Source organism: Chiroxiphia lanceolata, chromosome 8, assembly GCF_009829145.1.
Source record: "Chiroxiphia lanceolata isolate bChiLan1 chromosome 8, bChiLan1.pri, whole genome shotgun sequence".
Taxonomy (NCBI): Eukaryota; Metazoa; Chordata; class Aves; order Passeriformes; family Pipridae; genus Chiroxiphia; species Chiroxiphia lanceolata.
Window position 1 is genome coordinate 6868881 of NC_045644.1, and position 21662 is coordinate 6890542.

Below are 21662 nucleotides of genomic sequence, written 5' to 3' on the forward strand. Positions count from 1 at the left end.
CTTGTTCTCTGATCATGTCTTAGAAGCAGTTTTCATATTCCTTGGGCATGACAGAGAATATTCCTTTATTTAACACCAAAGATTTCAGTTTGCAAATTGTTGTTGCAACAGGGGGAAAAAACACAAGGCAGCTGACCTTGCTTAATAGAACTTAGAATATTTTTCCTGAAATTATGAGTTTGTCTTGGATTTACAATCCTGGTTTTGGGCAACTGTGCTAAAGGCAAGGACAGGTGAGTACCTGTGGTGCCATCACACACCTTGGCTCTCCCCGGAGTAAATCCTCTGGGTCTGTGTCAGATGGAGACGAGTGTGCCCTGTCATTTCTGCTCTGTTGTCACCCTCAGTGATAATGCCATAAGTGAGAGCCCTGGAAATAGGTTTGTTCGGTAGGATTCTCCCTCTGTGAGCTGAGTGACTGCAGCAGCACAGGCACTGCTGTAAAATAGACTTGGCAGCTGTCCCATGAGCAGCACGGAGGGGAGCTTTGCACAGCAACAAATGAAGTGCCCATGAAATAATTCAAACCTACCACAATAATTTATCTCAGTGCAAAACTTGGGGATTTATTAACTTGAAGCACAGGTAAGGTGGTTTGTCTGGGAAATAATTTGGCTTCACAGGATAATTTTGAGGTTTTAAAGACATTCAACCTGGCAGAACAAAGACCTTTTTTTTTTTTTTGGTAGCTTAATTTGGAAACTGCTGAGAGAAGGGCCTAACTTGGCAGCAGCGTGCCAAGGAGCAGGAGACTGGGAATGTGAGGAGTGTGGAGGTGGGGCTTTGCCTTGGCTCTGCCACCCGTGACCCCACGAGGCTCCTGAGTCAGCACTCATCAGTGTTTCCCAGCACAGCCATGTTCCATAAATAACTGATTTGGGCAGCCAGAGGTCAGAACATCTGGCAGGAGGCCCTCAGGGCAGGTAGGGCACCACTACCTTCCCCAGGGCAGAGGAGGACATGGCACATGCCCTTCTGTAACCCAGCCGTGCTCAGGGAAAGCCAGAGATGTTCTAGTGGGTTTCCTCACGACAAAATCATGGTTTGCTCTGTTTTGCACTTCTAAAAATTAGTGTATCTGTATTGGAGGCTGTATCTCGACTGTCTATACAGGTATGTTCCTGATGATCCTCTCAGGACATGATTACTGAACAGTGTCTGTAAATCATGGGGAATTTTCATCATCTCTAAGGGAAAACATGTGACATTTACACTATCTTGTAATATGGCAGAGAGGTGGTTCCAGATCCCACAGCTGCAGCCAGACAGGTCTGAGGAGCACAGAAAGTGAAGCACAGAAAATAAAGCAACCAAAATAATAATTTTATCATGTTTACCTAGATCCCTCAGAGAAAATGAATTGGAACAGCACATCAAACAGCACATGGGAATGATGAAAGCAGGAGGAGGAAAATGCAAAGGAACATCCTATCAAGGCCAATTCAATTCAGTCAGACAAGATCCCCTTTGAATGTCTGTAAATATGTGGTTATGTCTGTCCACTGTGTCCATGCTGGTAGCTGGGCATTGATTTGTTCTGTGTATTCCAAGATGGCCCAGCTACCCCAGGTACATCCATAGTCACTGGATTTAGTGAGTGCGTGTGACAGAGGACACTGCTGGGATATTGGCTGAACCCTCTGATGAGCAGAAACTGCAGGAGCTGGGCCTGGTTAGCCCAGAGAAGAGAAGGCTGATGGGGAATGCCATCAATGCATAAATATCTCCAAGGGGTGTCAGGATGGTCCCACACTCTGTTCAGTGCTGCCCAGGGACAGGATGAGGAGCAATGGCCATAAACCAAAACACAAGTTCCACCTCAGCATGAAGCAGAACTTCTTTCCATGGAGGTGGCAGAGCCTGGAACAACTGCCCAGGGAGGGTGTGGAGTCTCCCTCTCCGGAGACATTCCAACCCCACTTGGACACGTTCCTATATCACCTGCTCCAGGCGACCCTGCCTGGGCAGGGGGACAGACTGGGTGATCCCCTGAGGTCCCTTCCAACCCAGCCACTCTGAGATTCCATAAAGGACGGATATGAAGGTAAGTGGGTGCAACTTTTCAGAGAGTTGGATTCCAAAGGAACCTGGGGATGTGTGGCAGTGCTCCAAGAACGGGCACGGTGCTGGTTGTAGGGACTGCGCTTGCATCGCAGCTCCGGTGGGAAGCGGCCCCGGCCCGGGATGGCCCCACCCCTGCTATGACCCCGCCCCGTTATGGCCACGCCCCCGGTGTGGCCCCGCCCCCGGTTGGTGCCGGTGCGCGGATCGACCGCCAGGTGGCGCGATGCGTTGGCCCCGCCCCTTCCCTGCCCGGCCCCACCCCTTTCCCGCCCGACCCCGCCCCCGCTCGCGCACGTGCCTCGGCGCGGGGCGGGGGCTGTGACGTCACGCGGGCGGCGGGGCGGTGCTGTGACGTCACGGGCGGTGGCGGCGGGCGGCCCGTGAGGTCACGGCCCGGCCCGGCCCGGCCCGGCGGCCCCCGGCGGCAGCGGCGGCAGCATGGCCGAGCCCCAGCCCCAGCCCCGAGGGGCGCAGGGCGAGCCGGCGGGGGCGCCGCCGCGGGTGGGCGCGTGGGTGCCGGTGCTGGTGGAGCAGATGGTGAACGACACGCTGGTGGTGACGCTGAGCTGCGGCGAGCGGCGCTTCACCGGCGTGCTGCTGGACTGCTCCAAGAGGTACGGCGCGGGCACCGGGGGCACGGGGGCCGCGGGGCCGGGGCGGTGGGGCCGCGCTGCCCCCGCGCCCTTTGTTCGCCCCGGCGGGACAAAGTGGCGGGGCCGGACTGGCGGGGGGGACCGGACTGGGGGGGCGAGGACCGGGGGGACCGGCCCGGGGCGCACAAGGGGGGGGCGGTGGTGCCCCCGTGCCCGGGCCGGTGGGGCCGGACCGGCCGCGGCCCCGCACGTGGCGCCGTGAGCGTGTCCCGGAGCGGGGCCGGACCCCGGCGGTCCTGCGCGGCCGCAGCGCCCGGGCCAGCACTGCCCTCCCCGGCCTCCCCCCGAGCCCGGAGCCCGCCGGCAGAGCCCCGGGGCCAGGCCGGTTCCTGCGGGTCCCGCAGTGCCCCCTGGTTCCCGCTGGGCTATGGCCGCAGCAGCAGCCCCGGCCCCGGCCCTGGTCGTGCCGGGCACAGCCCGAGGTCCCGGGAACCCCAGAGGGGCTTCTCTCTAAACAGGGCACCCGTAGGCTGCGGGGCTGCGGGACGGGGACCCGCGTTGGATCACCCCAGCCCCGTCCCTCGCGTGTGTCCCCCCCCAAGCCCTGGCTCTGAGGTGTTGTTTCCCCCCCGGAGCAGGCCTGGCTGTCCGAGGCTGTGGCCGGGGTGTTGCTGGACTGTGGTGGTGCTCTGAGGAGCACGTTTGGTGTCTGTGTGCTCAGGAAGGGATGTGTCAGGCCGGCACTGCGTGGGAGCACAGCAGCCTCACCTCCCCGATTCTTCCTGGGAGATGTGTGGGGCAGGACTTCTGAGCTTCGTTTGTATCGTTTATTTAGTTTCACGTGGCTGTCTTGGAAAATTGGAGCACTATTTTCAAAAGTATTCAGGCACCTATGGCTGCCGGGAGTCCATAAACCAGCCTGGAGTCTGGTCTCAGCCTGAGCCTTTGGTGTCTCTCCAGCACCTCAAACCAGCTACTTCTGTCTTCTCACATTCACATCCTCTGCAGTGACACCTTTTTTACCTCTGTTTTTTCACCCTAACCTTTCTCCATTATTATTTTGCTTCTTTCTTCCCCTCTCTGCCCCCAGTGGGTCCAAGAAACAACCAGACCAGCGTTTTTCCGCAGGCTTTAAGGCGCCTCTGGAGCCTCGTGCTGCCCCACCCCTGCCCTGGTCTGTGCTGTGGGAGAGTGACCAGTGGCCACCTGAGCTCTGGGGCTGTGGCCCAGGTCTGGAATGCATTCTGCTGCCGTCCCCTGGGGCCACATCCTGCCCACGGGGGTCCCAAGTGCTGCCTGGCCCGTGGTGGCTGTGACATGTGGTGGCCAGCACATGGGTGAGAGCCACAGCTTCTGCTTCTGGCAGTGAGCAAGAGGGGAGTGAGAGTGTTCTTGTGGCAGGTGCATGGCTCCTGCTGAACCCCAGAGACTTGTGGTGAGCACAGGCAGCAGGCTGAAAGCACCCCCAAGATTTGAGGTGTGGAGGGGAGGAGACATCTTGCTCATCGTACAGCAGAGCACATGAGGTGGTCTGGCAGTGGTTGGAACGTGAAGGTCAGGATGTGTCCCAAAGGCAGCAGGGATTTATCAGCTTGGTGCTGAACTTGGGAGTGCCCCAAAGAGAGATGTGGCACGGATGTGTCCCTTCCTGCTGTGCCTGGCTGATGGAGCCGTGTCCCGCCAGCCTCTCCATGTGTGGGGTCACTGGTGCTCTGCCTGTACCCCCCAGGCAGTGGGACAGGACTGGAAGGAGAGAAACCACCACAGCAGATTGTTTTATCTGCAGAGAAAGAGAATACCCTAGAAGATAAGGAAAGCCTGTGTGGTGGCTCTTCAGCTTTCTTTTGTGGTTTAAAGTGGTTTTAGCATTGCATAGAGGATGAATCTGTTTTACTTAGTTGTGGCTGCCCTATCCCTGGATGTGTTCAAGGTCAGCTTGGATGGGGCCTGGAGCAACGTGGTCTAGTGGAAGGTGTCCCTGCCCATGGCAGGGGAATTGGAACTGGATGAGCTTTAAGGTCCCTCCCAACACAAACTATTTTGTGATTCCATTATTATTTCTCCTAAGATGTAGCGAGTGCCATGGGCTGAGGAGGCCACCCTGAGCACCGAAGGGATCCCTATCTGTCCAGGTCCTGCCTGATGACTCCATTATTTTAGCCATGAAAGGCAGGCACAACTTTGAACCCCAAACCACCTGCCTGGGTTTGGGGGTCTCAACCTGCAGTCGGTTGTGTGGACAGCAGAACTGCCTGCACCCTGCCTACACCCTGCCTTCTCCCCTGTGCCTTTAGGAATGGGGGGCTGGGGTGTAGGGCACAGTCATACCTGACTTTCCAACTGCTGGGGAATTATTTGCAGAAAAAAGTGGCCGTGTCCTTCCTGCGGGCGTCCCTTCCTGCCACAGCCTGGGTGGTGCAGCAGCACCAGGGCCTGCCCGGTGACTGGCAGTTATTTGCTTCTAATAAATTGGCTGTGCTCAAAATGAGCTCCATAGTGTCCACGCTTGAGCGGAGATTTAAATGCATTTTGACTGCAGTTACACTGTTTTTGTTAACAAGACTTGGCAGTTTTTTTGCAGCTGAACTTACAATTAGTTGTTTTTTAATTATGCACGGGTATAAATCAGAGGTCTGAATCTCCTGTTCCAAGCAGAGGCTGGGTTGAGGTAACTGAGTCCATTTGGCTGCAGCTGCCCCAGAAAGGGGGATTACAAGCAGAGTGAAATCTCATCACACAGTATTTCCTGCTGCTTTAATCACAGTATCACAAACTGGTTTGGGTTGGGAAGGACTTCAAAACCCATCCAGTCCCACCCCCTGCCATGGGCAGGGACACCTTCCACCATCCCAGGTTGCTTCAAGCTCCGTCCAGCCTGGCCTTAAACACCTACAGAGCCAAGTGTGTCAGATGGAGCATTCCTTATTCTGCAGTGGATGGAAAGACACTGGCGCAAAATCCTCTTACAAGGAGCTCTGCCTGTGTGGAAGGCGGCTTTGGGCTGAGGGGGGGGGGCAGCGCCAGGGGCTGCGGGCACGGCAGCTGGATCAGCTCTCCAGGGGTAGGACTTAACCACCTGTAGCTGGCCTTCCCAGGGCCAAAGCAACCCAAGGAGCTTGATCTGTCAATGCTTCCCCATCCATAGTGTGTAGGCTAGAGGGATAGAGAAACCCCTCTAGAGTGTGTAGTGTGGGTGGATAGGGAAACCCCTCCAGAGTGTGTGGGGTGGAAGAATAGAGAAACCCCTCCATAGTGTGTGGGGTGGAGGGATAGAAAAAGCCAAAGCAGCCTTGGGCTGTGGCAGGGGTTCAGTCATGCTGAACGGGTGCTGCACCTGGCAATATGGTGACAAGATAAGAGGTACCAGTGCACAGCCTCTCTGCAGCTGTTTTCCTTCCCCCTGTGCCCAGGATGTTAGGCTGGGACAGACAGTGTCTCACAGGGAGGCATGCAAGATGTCAGAGCTTGTCTTACCTCTGCCTGTACCTGGCATGGAAGGTGTGGAAAAAGCACGATTCCTCAGCAGAACTGTTCTCTTGGCCTTTGGAGACACTTCCAGTACAGGAGTGGTTCTTCAGTACCGTGTGCCTCAGTGGGGTTTGCAGAGCTTGTCTGTCCCCATCTGGCCATGGCCCTCCTGACAGAGCCACTACCTGGCCACATGGAAGGTGCTGGCGCTGAAAATTAGTCTTAACCTGCTTTGTTGTCCAGCATGGCAATTTGTGTAATCCCTTGGGCAAGGCAGGTCATGTCTTCTCTCAGAGCACTGGCACTGCTGCATAGACTCATGGAATGGTTTGGGTCAGAAGGAACCTTTAAAGGGTCATCCAGTTCCAAAACCCTGCCATGGGCAAGGACACCTTCTACTATCTCAAGTTGCTCCAAGCCCCATCTAACCTGGCCTTGAACACTTGCAGGGATGGGGCAGCCACAGCTTCTCTGGGCAACCTGTGCCAGGGCCTCCCCACTCTCACAGGGAAGGATTCCTTCCCAATCTCCCATCTAACCCTACCCTCTGTCAGTGTGAAAGTATCCTGCCTTGTCCTATTCCCAACAGGCCCTACTGAGAAGTTTGTCCCCATCTTTCTTACAGGCCTCCCTGCTGAACTGGTGCCCTGGCACAGGGTGACAATTGGGGCAGGCAGTGCCCGGGGCCTGTGGGGTGTGCTCCATGGCACAGAGGCCGTGTCCAACCCAGCAGGGTTACAGGGTGCTGATAGGTTAATCTTACAGGGGTAAACCACCCCGTGAGTTACCCTTTGGGTGCTCCACTTGTGCTGAGTGAGGAGCTCTGTGCCAGGCTGGATCCAGGGACAGGATGTGGATTCAGTGACCTGCCCACTCAGAGGGAGGCTGTGGGAAGGGACAGGGGCTGGGCTGGCCTGCAGGAGCAGGGGGAGTGGGCTTGTGTCCACATAAGAAGCAGTGGTGTGGTGTGACCAACTCACACAACCTCACTGCATAAAATAACCATAAGTTGTAGCCATCATTGCATTTAGAAATGGTCTCACTTTGAATTGTTTTATGAACAGTGCCGACATCTCTCTCTGCTGTGCAAACTGTACTGGCTTTCTGGGTTGTCGTTTGAAGACGCCTACGTTCTCAGTTGTCTTGTTTAAAAAAGCCTCTTAAAACAAAAGTATTTTGTTCCAAATTATGTGATTTCAACAGCTTAATGCCTTCCCAGTTAAACTAAACTGTCATTTAACAGCATGTTCTTGAATTCTTTCAGTAATGGGAAAGGACTCTCCAGGCTCCCCTTCATTGGTGAACACACGGCAGTGGCTTTGTGCTGCTCTTGGTGAGGGGTGTGGGACTGAGTGGATGCCTTCAGCTCCTCTTCAGTGCCCTTCTGCTAACGCTTGGCAAAGTGGCCCCTCTCTGTAACACCACCAAGAAACTTGCCCCTTCCTTTCTGGGAGTTGGAAAGAAAGCAATAGCTGGCAAGGAAGGGAATGGGAGTGTAGCATCTTAGACTGATGTTTGGTCTTTACCTGTTCTCCATCCCTTTGCGTCTCCTTCATTGCTCCCCAGTGCAGAATTTTGTTGTTCTTTAAAAAGCCCCCACACTTCAGTGACGGTGTGTTCTCTACAGAAGTGTCTCTGGAAGACAGCAAGCACTGCCTGGTCAGAGTTGATGTTGTTGATATCTGTCCCAGTGCTGTGTTAGTGCAATATTTCTAATGTCAGGCCAAGGGCATAAATTCATAAATTCTGGAGACATGAATTGCAGTTGCAAGTTTCAGCATTTCAGAGGTTCTGTTTTTGTCAATATCTAGGCAAGATGTTGTATCCAGACTTCGATGGCCTGTAATGAGACTTGGCCTTGAATGACAGAACATCATCATTGTTAATCTTGCTGTTCTGAAGAGGTAGTTGATTCCTTATTTGAAGAAATATAATTGTATGTGGAGAGACTGCAGGAGAGGAGCAGAGCCGTGTCCTCATGAACCTGTGGCTCAAAAGTACAATGCACCCAAGTCAAGGTGTTCAGGTTTGGAATGAGAAGTTGGAAAATCAGCCGTGCAGGTACAGTGTGAAGAACTGCAGTTTCATAGCTCCCTGAAGGCTAATCCTATCACAGCCCTCCTTGGCCTTACCAGCATGCTGATGCAATAAACTGCTTTGCAGGATAAAACCTACAACTTTTTAGAGCAAAACTTTGTGCTAAGAGTTCACAGAGAAAGAGGTTTTGATCTCTTTAGCTTTCCTGGCAGAAGAGTAGGACACCTTGCCGATATTTTGCACTGCTGTTATTTTTTTTCAGTGGCAGAATTGGTTGCCTGGTCTTAAAAGTCAAGGGAGAATGTTGTGTTCTTGTGTCCTGGTTTAAAGGTAAACCAACAGGGGAAAAGGAACTCAACCCAAAAGAGAGATTATAAATCAGAATAACAATTTAATAAAATAATACAATAAGTACGATTATACAGACAAACAATTGGTTTTAACCCACAAACCCCAAATATATAACCCTGGGGCATGAACAGAGTGGTGTTTGTTGGGCCCCCTGAGTCCAAAGTAAAGGGAGAGGGGAAAAAACCTGTCGGTGAGAGTGCTGTTGCAGCCTGGTCAAAAGTGGTGATTGCAGTCCAGTCGAGGGTGGTGGTTGCAGTCTGGTTGAGAGTGGTGGTCTGCAGTTTGGTTGAGAGCGGTGATTTGCAGTCTTCCTCTGGATCCCATGAGTGGTTAAAAAAGTTCCAAGACTCCAAGATTATATATTCTCCAGTTCAGGCAGGAATGCCCAGTACTTTCCTCAGAGCGGGGAGTTTCACAAAGGGTGAGGAACAGGGAGGCAACCTCCTATCTCCCAGGCCTCTTAACACCTAGTTTACAACCTGAGGAGTCAGGCTGCTCTGGGCAGAGGGTGTAAATAGTCTATTGAAAACAATTTCTGGGAAATGGCATAGAAGACTATAGAATACACAGTTTTGGGTTACACCCATGCAGTGATGAACTGGTCCCAGCTGTCCTAACAAGGACATCTTGGTATTGAAGTTGTGGGAAGGTTGGGGTTTTTGGGTTTCCACTTTTCAAACCTCCTGACTGTTTCTTTTCCTCCTTGCCCTTGTCACCCCATTTTAGGTCTGGATTGTTCTGCCTCCCATCCTCCTTCCCAAAGCACGAGGACCCTCCCGCTGGCGCCTGCACTAATGGCACTGCGGACGGCGGGGATGGTGCACAGGGTGAGCCGGAGGCACTGCCCACTGCCGAAAAGCCTCCCAAGGGGAATGGTGAGGAGCAGGTGCCCCCGCTGCTGCCACCCCCCCCGCCGGGCCTGCCCCCCTACCCACCGTATTTCGAGGGAGCCCCCTTCCCCCGGCCCCTCTGGCTGCGCCACACCTACAACCAGTGGGTCCCGCAGCCGCCACCACGGACTATAAAGAGAACGAGGAGGCGTCTGTCGAGGAACAGAGACCCAGGGAGGCTCATCATGAGCACCATCAGGCTGCGGCCCAGGCAGGTGCTCTGCGAGAAGTGCAAGAACACCCTGAACCCCGAGGACGCGGCGCCGCGGCAGAACACCAAAACCAGGAGGAAGCTGAGCATTCAGGACAAGGAGCAGAAAAAGCACAGCGACTCCGACTACGTGGAGAAAAGGAACAAAAGAGAGAAGAGGGAGGATGACAAGTTTTCTGGGGAGGTACATCGAACACCAGTTATAAAAATATCCTACAGTACCCCACAAGGGAAAGGTGAAGTGGTAAAAATCCCTTCTCGGGTCCATGGCTCGGTCAAACCGTTCTGTCCAGAGCGAGTATTGCAGAATGGAGCGGGGGACCAAGAGGAGACCAGGGACTCTGAACGGTGTCGAGAAACCAAATGTTTAATGGACAAGTCAGCAGGCAGCCAGCTTGCTTCCATTCCAAAACTGAAGCTCACACGGCCAGTGCATTCCAGTGTGGATGTCCCACCCCCAAAGATAAGGCTGAAGCCCCATCGCATGAACGATGGTCAGAGTGTTTCAATTTATAAGGCAGAACTGATTGATGAAATGAATGTCCTTCAGAACAGCAGGGAGTCCAATCCCGGAGCATTTTACAATGATGAATCCACTGACAGAGGTTTGGCTGAGATATCTTCAGGGAGTTCAGGTGAAGATGATGACTTTAAAAGGTTTCCCCAGGCTAAAGATGGACATGATAACTTGGCTTTCCTCATGAATTATCGCAAAAGAAAAGCAGATTCTTCTAGTTTATCAGTGTGTAGCAATGACAGTCTAGACGAATCCAAGTCTTCTAGTTCAGAAGTGACATCACCAGAACTGTGTGACTTTTTGCCTGGTGATGATGCCTCCGTCTCTTCATCTTCAAAAGATGAGCGTAAAATTGTGCCGCCACTGACAGTCAGACTGCACACCCAGAGTGTGTCTAAATGTGTCACGGAAGATGGAAGGACTGTTTCAGTGGGGGATATTGTCTGGGGTAAAATTCATGGGTTTCCATGGTGGCCAGCACGCGTTCTTGACATAAACCTCAGCCAGAAGGAAAACGGGGAACCCTCGTGGCGTGAAGCTAAAGTGTCATGGTTTGGTTCTCCAACGACTTCGTTCTTATCTGTTTCAAAACTGTCTCCCTTCTCAGAATTTTTCAAACTGAGATTTAATCGCAAGAAGAAAGGGATGTACCGGAAAGCGATCACGGAAGCTGCGAAGGCAGTCGAGCACCTGACTCCAGAAATAAGAGATCTCTTAACACAGTTTGAGACATAACTTTGCCTCCAGTTTCAGGTGAGTGCTTGCTGAACTAATGGTTTCCATCAATGCTTCCCTTCCTTAACCTTTTTAAATGTTTTGTTTGAATTCGTTTTTCCATAAAGTCTGAGGTTGACAATTGAGAAACTTAAAACATCTGGCTGGTGGTGGTGGTAATTTCAGAGATGGTGAGAAGCTTGAACTCCAGACTTTTAGAGGGACCATGGGAGTTGGAGCTCCTGTTCCCAGAGGGAAGCGCAGGGCAGCTGATCCCATGAGGAAGCAGCACTGCCTGTTCAAAAAGCTGATAAAGCTGTAGCTCTGTATCAGCACTGTTTACAGCTGAGACTGAGACGTGTGGAGTATTGAAGGTGCTTCATTTGCCTGAAGGATTTACAGTTCCTAGGCTTTCAGTTTCTTTGGAATACCTTTTGGTTCAAAGAACTAAAACTTCTGTTGGGATTGAGATGATGTTTATCATATGTAGGTGCTGGTGCCCAGCAGTTACCTGGAACAGTTCAGGTCCCTTGAGGGCCCTTTTCTCCCCCTGCTCTGACCCTTCTGGTTTGTATTTCTTATGATGACCCTTTATGACTCTTCAAAATGATTGTGCCAAACACTTTCTTTAACTGGGGAGCAGTACTTCAATATCTCTCACAGCACTTATGTTTGGCTTGTGCCTAAATTGTCAGTGTGTTGCTGGGAATGGCCTGGATCATATTAAATTCCTTTGGGCTTCACCTGCAACCTCTTTGTGTGAGGTCATTAGATGGGAATGGAAGCATGGGAGCTGATTGTATTGGAGGAGGATGGGTCTCCCTCCCTCATCAAACAATCAAAGCTCAGCCCAGAATGAAAATTTACTACCTAAAAATACAGGATGTGGCATGATTGGGAATAGAAATACCATCTGTCATTCCAGTTGATGTTAGACAAGGGGAAAAACCAGAACTAATTGTTAGGAAGAGCCTTGTTGGCAAAGGTTGTGGTTTATGCAGCATGGTTTCTTATGTTGTCCCCTGAACTCTCTGCTCTGTTCCATGCTAGAAGGACTCTGTGTGTAAGCCAGTGCTGCTCCTGTAGACTCTGCTCTTTATCTAAGCCCTCGTAGTGTGGTGGGACTGGGATGGTCAGTGCTCGTATAATCCTGTTGGGAAAACAGGATTTTTTTTTTTTACCCTCTGTCATGAGACTTCACCCCTTGCTCGAGTGTGATGAATGACTTAACTTTGCTTGGGTTATGACTCCATCTCAGCTAGCCTGGCTGGAGTAAATAATCAGAGCATGGCATATTTTATTCTGCTTGCTTGGGGTGTGTGGACAACTGGACACTGGAGCTGGTAAAAGCATATAACTGCAGCAGCAGCATTTAAGCTTCATCCTGCCCCTTCAATTGCTGCTTAACTCTGGCTTTCTTATATCAGGAGTGTTTGGATTGGACCCAAATTCCTGTTAGCTTGATCAGGAGTATAAATAAACCTACTGCCCAGAATACACTGTCCTCGCCAGTGGAAGAGTCCTGGCCAATCCATGGCTCCTCTGGACAATGCTCTGGTTAAAGGAGCAGCAAACTTCATCCTTCTCTGAGCTGTCTTCACTGCCTGTGTGAGCAGTGTGGGACAACTGCAGTGAATGTCACCATTCCTGACAGCTATCCTTGTGTGCTCTGGGTGGGCTGGCCTGGCATGGCTGGAGAAGAAGGGACAGGGTGAGGGGATGGACTGGATGATGTCCAGAGGTCCCTTTCAACCCTAACAGTTCTGTGATGAAGCACCTAATGCTTCAGATCAGACATTGGCCGTGCCGGTCAGTCTGCAGGGAGTAGGAAAGTGTTGTGTCCAAGAGGAGTTCCAAGTCCAGACCTGGAAGTCAGAATGGGAGGATGCTTGCCCAGCCACGTCAGCCTGTGAAAAACCCTGGCTATTGGTAGCAGTAGTACCAGTGCCAATGTGGTGGTTACGATAGGACCTGGCCAGGAGATGCAGAGGGACAGACTGCAGGGCAGGGCAGGGCCTCAGGAAGGAGAAGCAGCCCTTGCTCCAGAGACCAGAGTTATTGCAGACACGACGGGATTTGAGATACGGAGCAGGTCTGTAAACTGGGGGAAAGAAGAGCATGTTGAGAATTTCAAGAAGATGGTGGGATGGCCTGGATTAGACCAGACCTTTCCTTCCCTCTGTGCTCTGCAGCCAAACTTCCTCATGTGTATATGGGTCACCATTTTGCTGACCTCCTTCAGCTGGCTTTCCACAGGTGGTTTCCTGCCTTACATGTGTCTGAGGTGAGCTGCCAACAGTCTGCCTAGCTGGAGACAACATGACAGTTGAATAAAGAACTTCAGTTGCTCAAAACCAGAAAAGCAGAACCAAGCAACTTCCCATGTTCCATGTGTTGTGATTACGTAGATTCCCCATCAGACCAGCATGTCTGGTGTTTTGGTACATCACTTATAAAACTTCTCATTTCAGAGAATTGCCTGTTCCTAATTCTCTCTATTCAGGAGGATTGAATTTTATTGCTTTCCTTGATTTTCCTTAAGGTAGAACTGAAATGTTTTTTTCAGGTGCTCATTGATTGTTCTTTCCTGAAGGATGACATAGAATGGGTTGATTTGAAAGAGACCTTAAATCTCATCTCATTCCAACCCCCTGCCATGGACAGGGACACCTTCCACCATCCCAAGTTGCTCCAAGCCCCATCCAACCTGACCTTGAACACTTCCAGGGATGGGGCAACCACAGCTTCTCTGGGCAACCTGGTAATATTGCATGGGACCACTATAAAATCCATCGTGCTGGGATTCACCAGCAGCAGCACAAGGGCTCGTTGTCATCAGAACAAGAGTCCAGGAGGTGCCCTCAACATGGACACCGCTCATGCTAATTCTGAGCATGGCAGAAGTTTGTGACTGGTGACACTTTCTGTTGAGAAACTTTGTCTTCTGGCATATGATCTGTTCTGCAGAGGGTAATTACTGGAAAAAATGTACAAATAATGCAGGTCATTTGTGGATGCATTTAAAACTGGAACAATTGGATTTATTCTTTTTTAAACTTGGTCTGGGTTGAAGGAGCTGGTAGGATCACTTCTTGTTACTGCTTTGTCCTTAGGCTTTTTTTGCAAAGAGAGTACTAGTCAGGTAATGACAGGGTTTCAATGAAGTAAAACGAGTTTCTGGAAAAACAAGAGGCAGAGAGCAGCCTGTAGAACTCAGACTTGTAAGACACTCTTGGTTTAGAGTAGTGCCAGGGGAGACATGTCTGCTCAGCATGCCCTCATGCCGCTCTGTAGCTTCCCTGGTGTGTGACATCAAGGAGCCATCACAAGGCACGAGCAAAGCAGTTGCCGCTGGCCCAGAGTGATGGATGTTTGCCTTTCTGTTAGGGAAAGCCCATCCAAGGGCCGGGACAGGGGAGCAAGGACCCTTGGGTAGGTGTCACAGATGTTTTGTTGGAGGTGAGCAGTGGCTGCAGCCATAGCTCCGGCTTTGCCACAGGCTTGGGCGCAGGAGGGAAGGAGACCCGTGTTTCCAAAGGCCACCCTCTCCCTGCTCCAGGAACACATCATGTGGTGGGGCTGGGCTTTTCCAGGAGCATGTGTTACTCCAAGCCCCTGTGTGGGGAAAGTGTCCCTGCAGGGACAGTCCCTTGGCAAGTTCAGCAGGTCCTGCTATGCCACAGGGTCTCCTGCTCTGTGGCTCTTCATGACAGATCCCCGTTCCTACCCACAGCCCTTCCATGCAGTAAAACCTCTTGTAAAAACTGCTTTCATGTACATCTCTGCATGAAATAAGTTTACAGGATGTATATTCCTTTGCTTTTTCAGTCTGGAAACTCCTTTATTTTTCCTCTCTTCTCTCTCCCTCTCCCCCCTGCCCCCAAGCTGTGGCTGTGGAACCATCAAACTTGCAAATGCTGAAGGTTTTAATTTTACTGCCATGAGCTTAATAGACCCTCAGTGTCAGTACATCGAGCCATCCATCACACTGCTACTGTGTGCAGCAAAATCAGAGCTGCTGCACGCTCACTATCTATAGTAACCACTAATATAAAACCTGGCACGTCATGTTGTGACTTCACCTTCAAAGACATTCAGGGCTCTGCGTGTCCATGCAGCCAGGGCTGCTGCCAGCACTTGTGAAGAGCATAAATCACTCCTCTTTTACCTCTTCTCTTCTGTTCTACCAGTGGCACAAAAAGGTTGTATCTCTTGATATAAAGTGGTGGTGGTGATTGCTGTGTGTTTTTTTAACACACCTGCCTAGTCACGTGAAATATTTCAGTGCAGAAGATGAATGTTTGAGATTTTTCTTGGCCCGCTTTCTGGATGCTTCAGTCCACCAGGCATCCAACTTAATTACTGCTTCTCAGTCTTCCTGCAAACATCTTAGAGTCAGCGTCTCTGCACACTAATACAAGGTGGGAGAACAAGTCCAAAATAGACTGTGCTGCATTTTTGTGTGCCCTGCACTGTTGGCTGGAGCTGTGTTAGGTGACATCCCGCTGATCTTCCTGTTCCCAAAAGCACATTGTACCCACGGATTGCATTTGGAGACACCTAGATCTGCGCTGCTGCTCCCCATCCTGCCACCCATGGCCCCTCTCTCTCCACTCTCTGCTCCCAGGCGTGTTTTCTGGAAATGCCACCAGGCCATACATTGTGCTATTTCTAACTGCACCCATGCTGTGCCGATGCCAAGGAATGCGATCGGCTTACGGGAGCTGTAACTTCAGCTGCTGGGGGAGATTGTATCCACCAAGGGCTTAGCAACTCCCTTGGGAGCACAGCGAGCTGCTCCCGGGGCTAAGGGTCTCTGAGTCCCAGCTGGAGCTCTCAGCCTCTGCTGGTCGTGCTGGCCAAGCGTGCCCAGACTGTGTGGGTGTCACCAGCCCACAGTGCACTCAGTGCCTGTGAGGTCCAGGCAGGATCGGGGGCTGTGCCAGGGTTTTGGGGCAATGGGTGGGAGAGATGTCTGGACAAAGAACATGGAAACTGGTTTCTTTGAAAACTTTTTCAAGTTATGTAAAACCAGAATTTCTGTATGTTTTCCTGAATTGCATTTATTTACTCACCTCAAGTGGAGGTGTCTGAAACTGTGGCTACAATTCCCGTTTTCCCAGCGAGCACAGAGAGCAGCAGGGTGGGAGCTGTGGCTGAGGGGCAGCCTGGGATGGGCAGTGCTGATCCACAGAGAGGTGAAGCACCCCAGAGGGAATCCTCTGGTTTCCCAGGCAGGGCTCAGAGCTTGTCCTGCCTCTACAATTTGTACAGTAGTGAGCACCTCCAAGGTGCACATATGGAAAGGCTCCTTTGGGCCAAGAAGGAATAGGGGATTTTGGGAAACTTGGCAGTGGCTCTGTGTAGGGAAGGGTTCATGTGCTCTGCAGGTGAGGAACCAACTGGATCTTCGCACAGTAGCTGTGCATTGCTAATGGTAACACAATGGGGTGACATGATTCATAGAATCACAGAATGGTTTGGGTTGGAAGGGACCTTAAAGACTATCCCATTCCATCTCCCTCCCAGGGGCAGGCATACCTTCTGCTAGACCAGGTGCTCCGAGCCCTGTCCAACCTGGCCTTGAACATTTGAATATTTCCCATTTTCATGTTCAGATGTCCAAGGTAGAACTTTGATCCCAAAAATTGTTGTGAATATTCTTAAACGTTGAAAAACTTATGAGCTGCTGTTCTTCAGCCCTGACGTGTTCTGTTTTGTCCATAAGTCCCCATTGGTGGTGCTGGGATCGAGGTGAACAGGAGCGTGTGGGCTGAGTGACAAACCCTGACTCCTTACTGTAAAAGACTTAAGGAGCAGCTTGCCTGTACCCTGCAGACTAGATGAGGATGAGCTGGGGCCTGGTTTAGTTTATTTAAATCTGTTTGCTGCATTTGTTTTGCACTGTGTGTGTACCTGTATGGAACACGTGGGCTCTGCATTAGCCAGATAATGACCTCTGCGCATCCTGAGATTACGTACGGCTCAAATAGGCTTCCCGTGACCAGCAGTGAGGACACAGATGGGCCTTAATACCTTGATTTCTGGAGGGCTTGTGCTCTTCACATCTTCAAATCTCCAACTCTTCAGTCAGCTGCAGAGTGCTCTCGCTTCTCCTGGTGCTTTTCTGCCAGATCAGGAGCAGCATGGGACCTGCCACACACACAGGTGACATGTCCCTCTGGCGTGTGAGGGCTGTGGCTGTGTCTCCTGCCTGCCCTGAGGTGCCCATGGGCAGCAGAAGTGCTCCCATCCCAGCGGATGCAGTGTGAGGTGAAGGTCCACGAGTGGCTCCTCTGCCCATGCAGGTGAATGTGACTCACCTCACCTTAGAGAGGGTCCCCAGTGGTCCCACAACCCCCGTCGCTGCCCCACATCAGCCTTGTCATTGCCTGGTCATGACGTGCGTGTCTCTGGAAGGGAGGAGCTGGGCACATTTTAATGAAGGCTCTTCTCATTAAGCTGATGAATTTCTGAAGGAGTGGGTGCCTTCAGTGACATACCAGTTCCTGTTTCATCTGTTTTAGGTCTGTGTTAGTGCAGGATCAGCCAACCTGGGTTTCTTTATAAAGCACATTTCCTGTGTGCTCTCTGCAGCTTAAGAAATGAATTGTAGCAAATTACTAGTTTGACTTCCCTTGGGAGTGATGACTTGCTCTGTTTTGATTCAAGCCAATAACTTTAGCCATTTTTTCATGCAGAAAGCAGCCCTTTCCCAAAGCAGAAACCCTCAACCATGATGCAGGATTTGTAGTAGGGATATTCAGATGATGGAGTTTGAGAACTCCAGTGTTGGAGAACATAGCTGCCAGCCTGCTCAAGTCAGCTGGCTTCTGGTGCCTTGAGAGTTGGAGACAGTTCCAAAATGCCATTCAGTGGGCCAGAGATGCGTATCCCAGCTGCCATCCAGTAACCCCCACCGACCCTCTCCCTCCTCCCACAGGAGGAAGGCATGGGAAGAAAGGACTTTCTCAGTCTGCTGCCAGCAGCAGCCACTCTGTCCTTCCCCCAAGAGGAGATGGTTGGAGGAAGACTGATTTGATGATGCTCATTTACAGCCTGCTGTTAAGTGCTTTATGATTAGAAAATATTCCTCAAAATATGCTTCTAGGGCACACTTGGGGTGCAGCAACCTATAAATTGTCTTCTGCACTCCACTGCTGCTGTTAAATCTGGATTTGTGAATGGCTTTATTTGATCCAAAACTTCATTTTTTTAATTATGAACAAGCACTTGGCTTCAGGAGAGCTGCCTTGGCTCTCCTTTGGACACACAACTTAGCACCCAGGCTGTCATGAGTCAGCCTGTATCATGTTCATTACTCACATGTGGACTGAGGCAGCAGCGATGCCCGGAATGTGGGGCTTCAGCTGCTGCTCCATCTTGGAAAGTTTTTTTAAACAGAAATCTTTGAAGTCTCTCAGGGATGAAGTGAGAGCATATGAGGGACTGTCACTGTACTGCTGCTCTTAGATGCATTGAAAACTCCTGGGTCTGCTCTGCTTGCACAGATGCCTGAGCTCTCTCTCTCTTTTGGAGGGTGGCCTCCATCCCCCACCCAGCCTAGCTGTGGAGCTCTGCTGGGGACAGACACCCACCCACCTGCAGGCACAGGGTGCTGGGGCTCTGGCATTCCAAGCCGTGGAGCACCTAGCTGTTCTAAAGCAGCTGACTATATTGCTGGTAGCACCAACTTTCTGCTCCCACAGGAGAGAGTCCCCAGTATTTGCCCCAGGTGTCCCTAATCTTTCCCCCCTCAGGTAGTTCCCTGAGCAGCTGTGGTTTGGCCCCAGCCCCTGTCCCCCTGGAGGGGCAGTGTCTGCCCTGACACAGGCAGGACCCTTCCCTGGGACTTGCTTGGCATCCTGCTTCTGGTGTGATGCTTCCTTCCCCCAAGTGAGAAATTCCTAAGAATCCAACCTGCCCGAGGGCTTGCTCAGCCAGGAAATGCACTTTTTCCTGTTTAGACCAGATCGTCTCACTCTGTAATCTGTCTCAAAAGGGTCAGTGCTCTCAAAGCCATTTGAGGGATATTGTTCCAGGTCAATGGGCCTCGTGGAAGGCTTTGGTAGGTGTAATGTGATAAACCTGCAAGTGAGTTTGTTGTGTGCTCTTGAAAGTTTCTCTGCTCTTGAATAGATTCTCCTTCATGATTAAGTATGGATTTATACTCTTTTGACTGTAGGTAGTAGAGCCCTGGGGTGAGACCTCCCAGTTTCTCAGGGGTGATTCTGCTAAATACTGAAGGACTGTATGAAACTTGACTGCAGCCCTTCTCTGCAATACAGCTTTTGGGACAGATGTTCCTGGTGTATTGAATCAGCTCTTTGCATTCTCCATTGTGTGGGCACTGCTGAGGATCATTCTGGATGCTGAGTCTGGGTGAATCAGTGTCCCTTTGGGTCCCCTGCCCACAGGAGCACTGCTGCTGCTGTGTCAGCAGCATTGGGGACGTGATCCTCTTCCTGTGTTTGGTGATCTTGGTTCATTGTGCTCTGTAAGTCACAAACCTCAGCTGGCGGGGGGTTTGAAGGTCTTTGATCTGTTCCTTCATAGCATTAATGCTGTCAGGAACACGGATCCAACCTGGTGTCTCCTGTGTTTCCCACTGGGCTGGAGTTGATGTGGTTGATGTGGCATGGACTTGTGTTGGGGCTGGTCAGACTCCTGGGCTGCTCAAGCTGCTGTGATGCAGCTCATCAGTGGGAGTGGAGATCTCCGTGCCATTCTCTCTCGGTGATTCTGTATCACCAAGTTGTTCCACGTGTCTTCTGGTTTCTTCATGTGATCTTGAAGGCAAATGGATCCTCCCCTTGATCTTTTCCAGTGCTTCCACATCATAACCTGGCTTACAGGGCCAGTGCAAGTCCCTCCTGCATGCAGGGGTACAGGTGAGGACTTCTCTCTTCCCTAGTTTTTGCCAGGCATGTCCCCTTCTCTGGGGCATGCACCTTTCCCAGGTCACCCTTGGCCCCAGTGGCTCCTCCCTGGTGCAGGGCCAGTGACAGCAGAGGGACACTGGTTGCCCAAGGGCTCCACGGTGCCATGTGCTCCATTCTGTGGGAAGAGAGGTAAGGGAGCCTATGGCAGGGGGGCTGTGGAGAAGTGAGGTGTCTTCACCCCCAGGACAGAACGAGGTGACGTGGCTGCTCTGGCTCTCCATGAGCACATTGCTGGGGCACCACGGCAGCGGTCGATGGCTCAAGCAGTTGCAGGTACTTAGGAAACCTTCTGTACGGCTGCTCTCGAGGGGAGAATAATCTTATTTTGTAGACTGTGTTGGAAACTGGAGGCAGATGTTCTTCACGTGGCATGCTCCATAGGGACTCGTGGTGGATTAACCTACAGTAACCCACCTGAACGGGGACTTAAGAGTCCTTAAGCCACACTGAAGATTTATTATCGTCACTGAAGTTCATATCATGTCGGTCTTTGGGAAAATTCCCACTCTTACTTTGTGCTTGTTAACCTGACAAGCTTCTTCCCGAGCTGCAGCCACTGCTGGTTCTGCTAGCTGGGCCAGCTGGAAGAGGAGAATTCCTGGCTATATTTAGAGGGAAGCCAGAGCGTGTGTCAGTCCATCACAGTAACCTCTCCCTCTCTCCCTTTCTTCAAGGTAACAGAAGACGAGCACAGCTGTTCTCCTAGAGGGTCACCGAGTCTGTAACACCCTGACGTGCTCCCCAGGAGAACCTGGAGGCTGCCGGGAGGCAGGAGGACAAGGTTCCTGGTCAGAGTGCTCCGCGTTTCATCCGGGACAGGTGACAGGCACCGGGACGTGGAGTTGGGAGGCTCTTCTGGTGTGAGGCTGGCAGGAAAGGCTTAAGGATATCTTACCCTAGAATGAGAATTTGACCAGTCAGACAACAATGAACTAGGAGAACAGCAAAAGCCACACCTCGGAATGTATTTATTACTTAAAATTAGCTATTCTTGATAAAATCCCCCAAATTATTGCTGCTGCTTATTTTACTTACGGATTTCACACACTTGTTAATTTTAAAGCTACCAAACGTTTATTCAATACTGTACTCTGAGAAATGTAATTGGGTCAGGACATGCAATAGAATGAAATCATTGTAGTGTCTTAAGTACAACGGACTCACTTTGTGTCTATTAAACCTTGGAAGATGTGCAACACACAAGGATGTGGCTGTCATTGTATGTGTTAAAGCTTTTTTGTGTCATTTGCTGCAGAGTGGAGGGAGTCAGTGGTTTCAGGTATGTGAACAAGCAGTGCTGGTGACTTGGATGGCTCTGGGTCCTACCCTGGTACTTTCCGAAGTCACCTGGAACAGCAGCACAGCCTGAGCCTGCCCGTGCTGCGTGCGTAGGGTGGGTCTGGGCTAATGGCTCCAGCCAGAGAGGGAGTCCCTGATCTGAACTGACTCGTGTGCTCACACCCAGTCAGCAAGTGTGATTTAAGGCCCATTGGACACTTGTCGGATAGAAGGATCTTCCTCCTTACACATGACCAGAGGTGACTTGCAGTCTCTATTGTGACAAATTTGGAGTGCAAACAGTTCACAGATGAAGTGACCTATGGACAGGGTTCTGGAACTGTATTGGTTAAGTTTTTGGGTTTGCATTAGTCTAGCTTTTCCTTGGATTCCCTCAGTCCAGAAACATTAATTTGTGGTAAGCCATTGCTTCTGATGCTGGAGAAAACAGTTCAGAGTGTCCCTGCTCAGTGAAATGTTATCTGGCTGTTGGAGATTGACTTGGAGCTGCAGGATCTCTGCACAAATCCTGCTTCCTGTCTGCTGGACCTGCTGCAGCAAACACAGGATTGAACTCTCACTGAGTTAGAGTGAGCG

The 21662-nt window shown here is 51.3% G+C and overlaps 1 protein-coding gene across 1 annotated transcript; it reads left to right on the forward strand.

The window, feature by feature from the left end:
* Positions 1-2502: 2502 nt before the first annotated feature.
* On the forward strand, positions 2503-20990 carry PWWP2B (PWWP domain containing 2B). Its single transcript, XM_032694976.1, has 3 exons — positions 2503-2678; positions 9240-10884; positions 20462-20990. Exons 1-2 carry the CDS (start codon positions 2503-2505, stop codon positions 10864-10866), a joined length of 1803 nt encoding a protein of 600 aa, XP_032550867.1. The 3' UTR covers positions 10867-10884; positions 20462-20990.
* Positions 20991-21662: the final 672 nt, after the last annotated feature.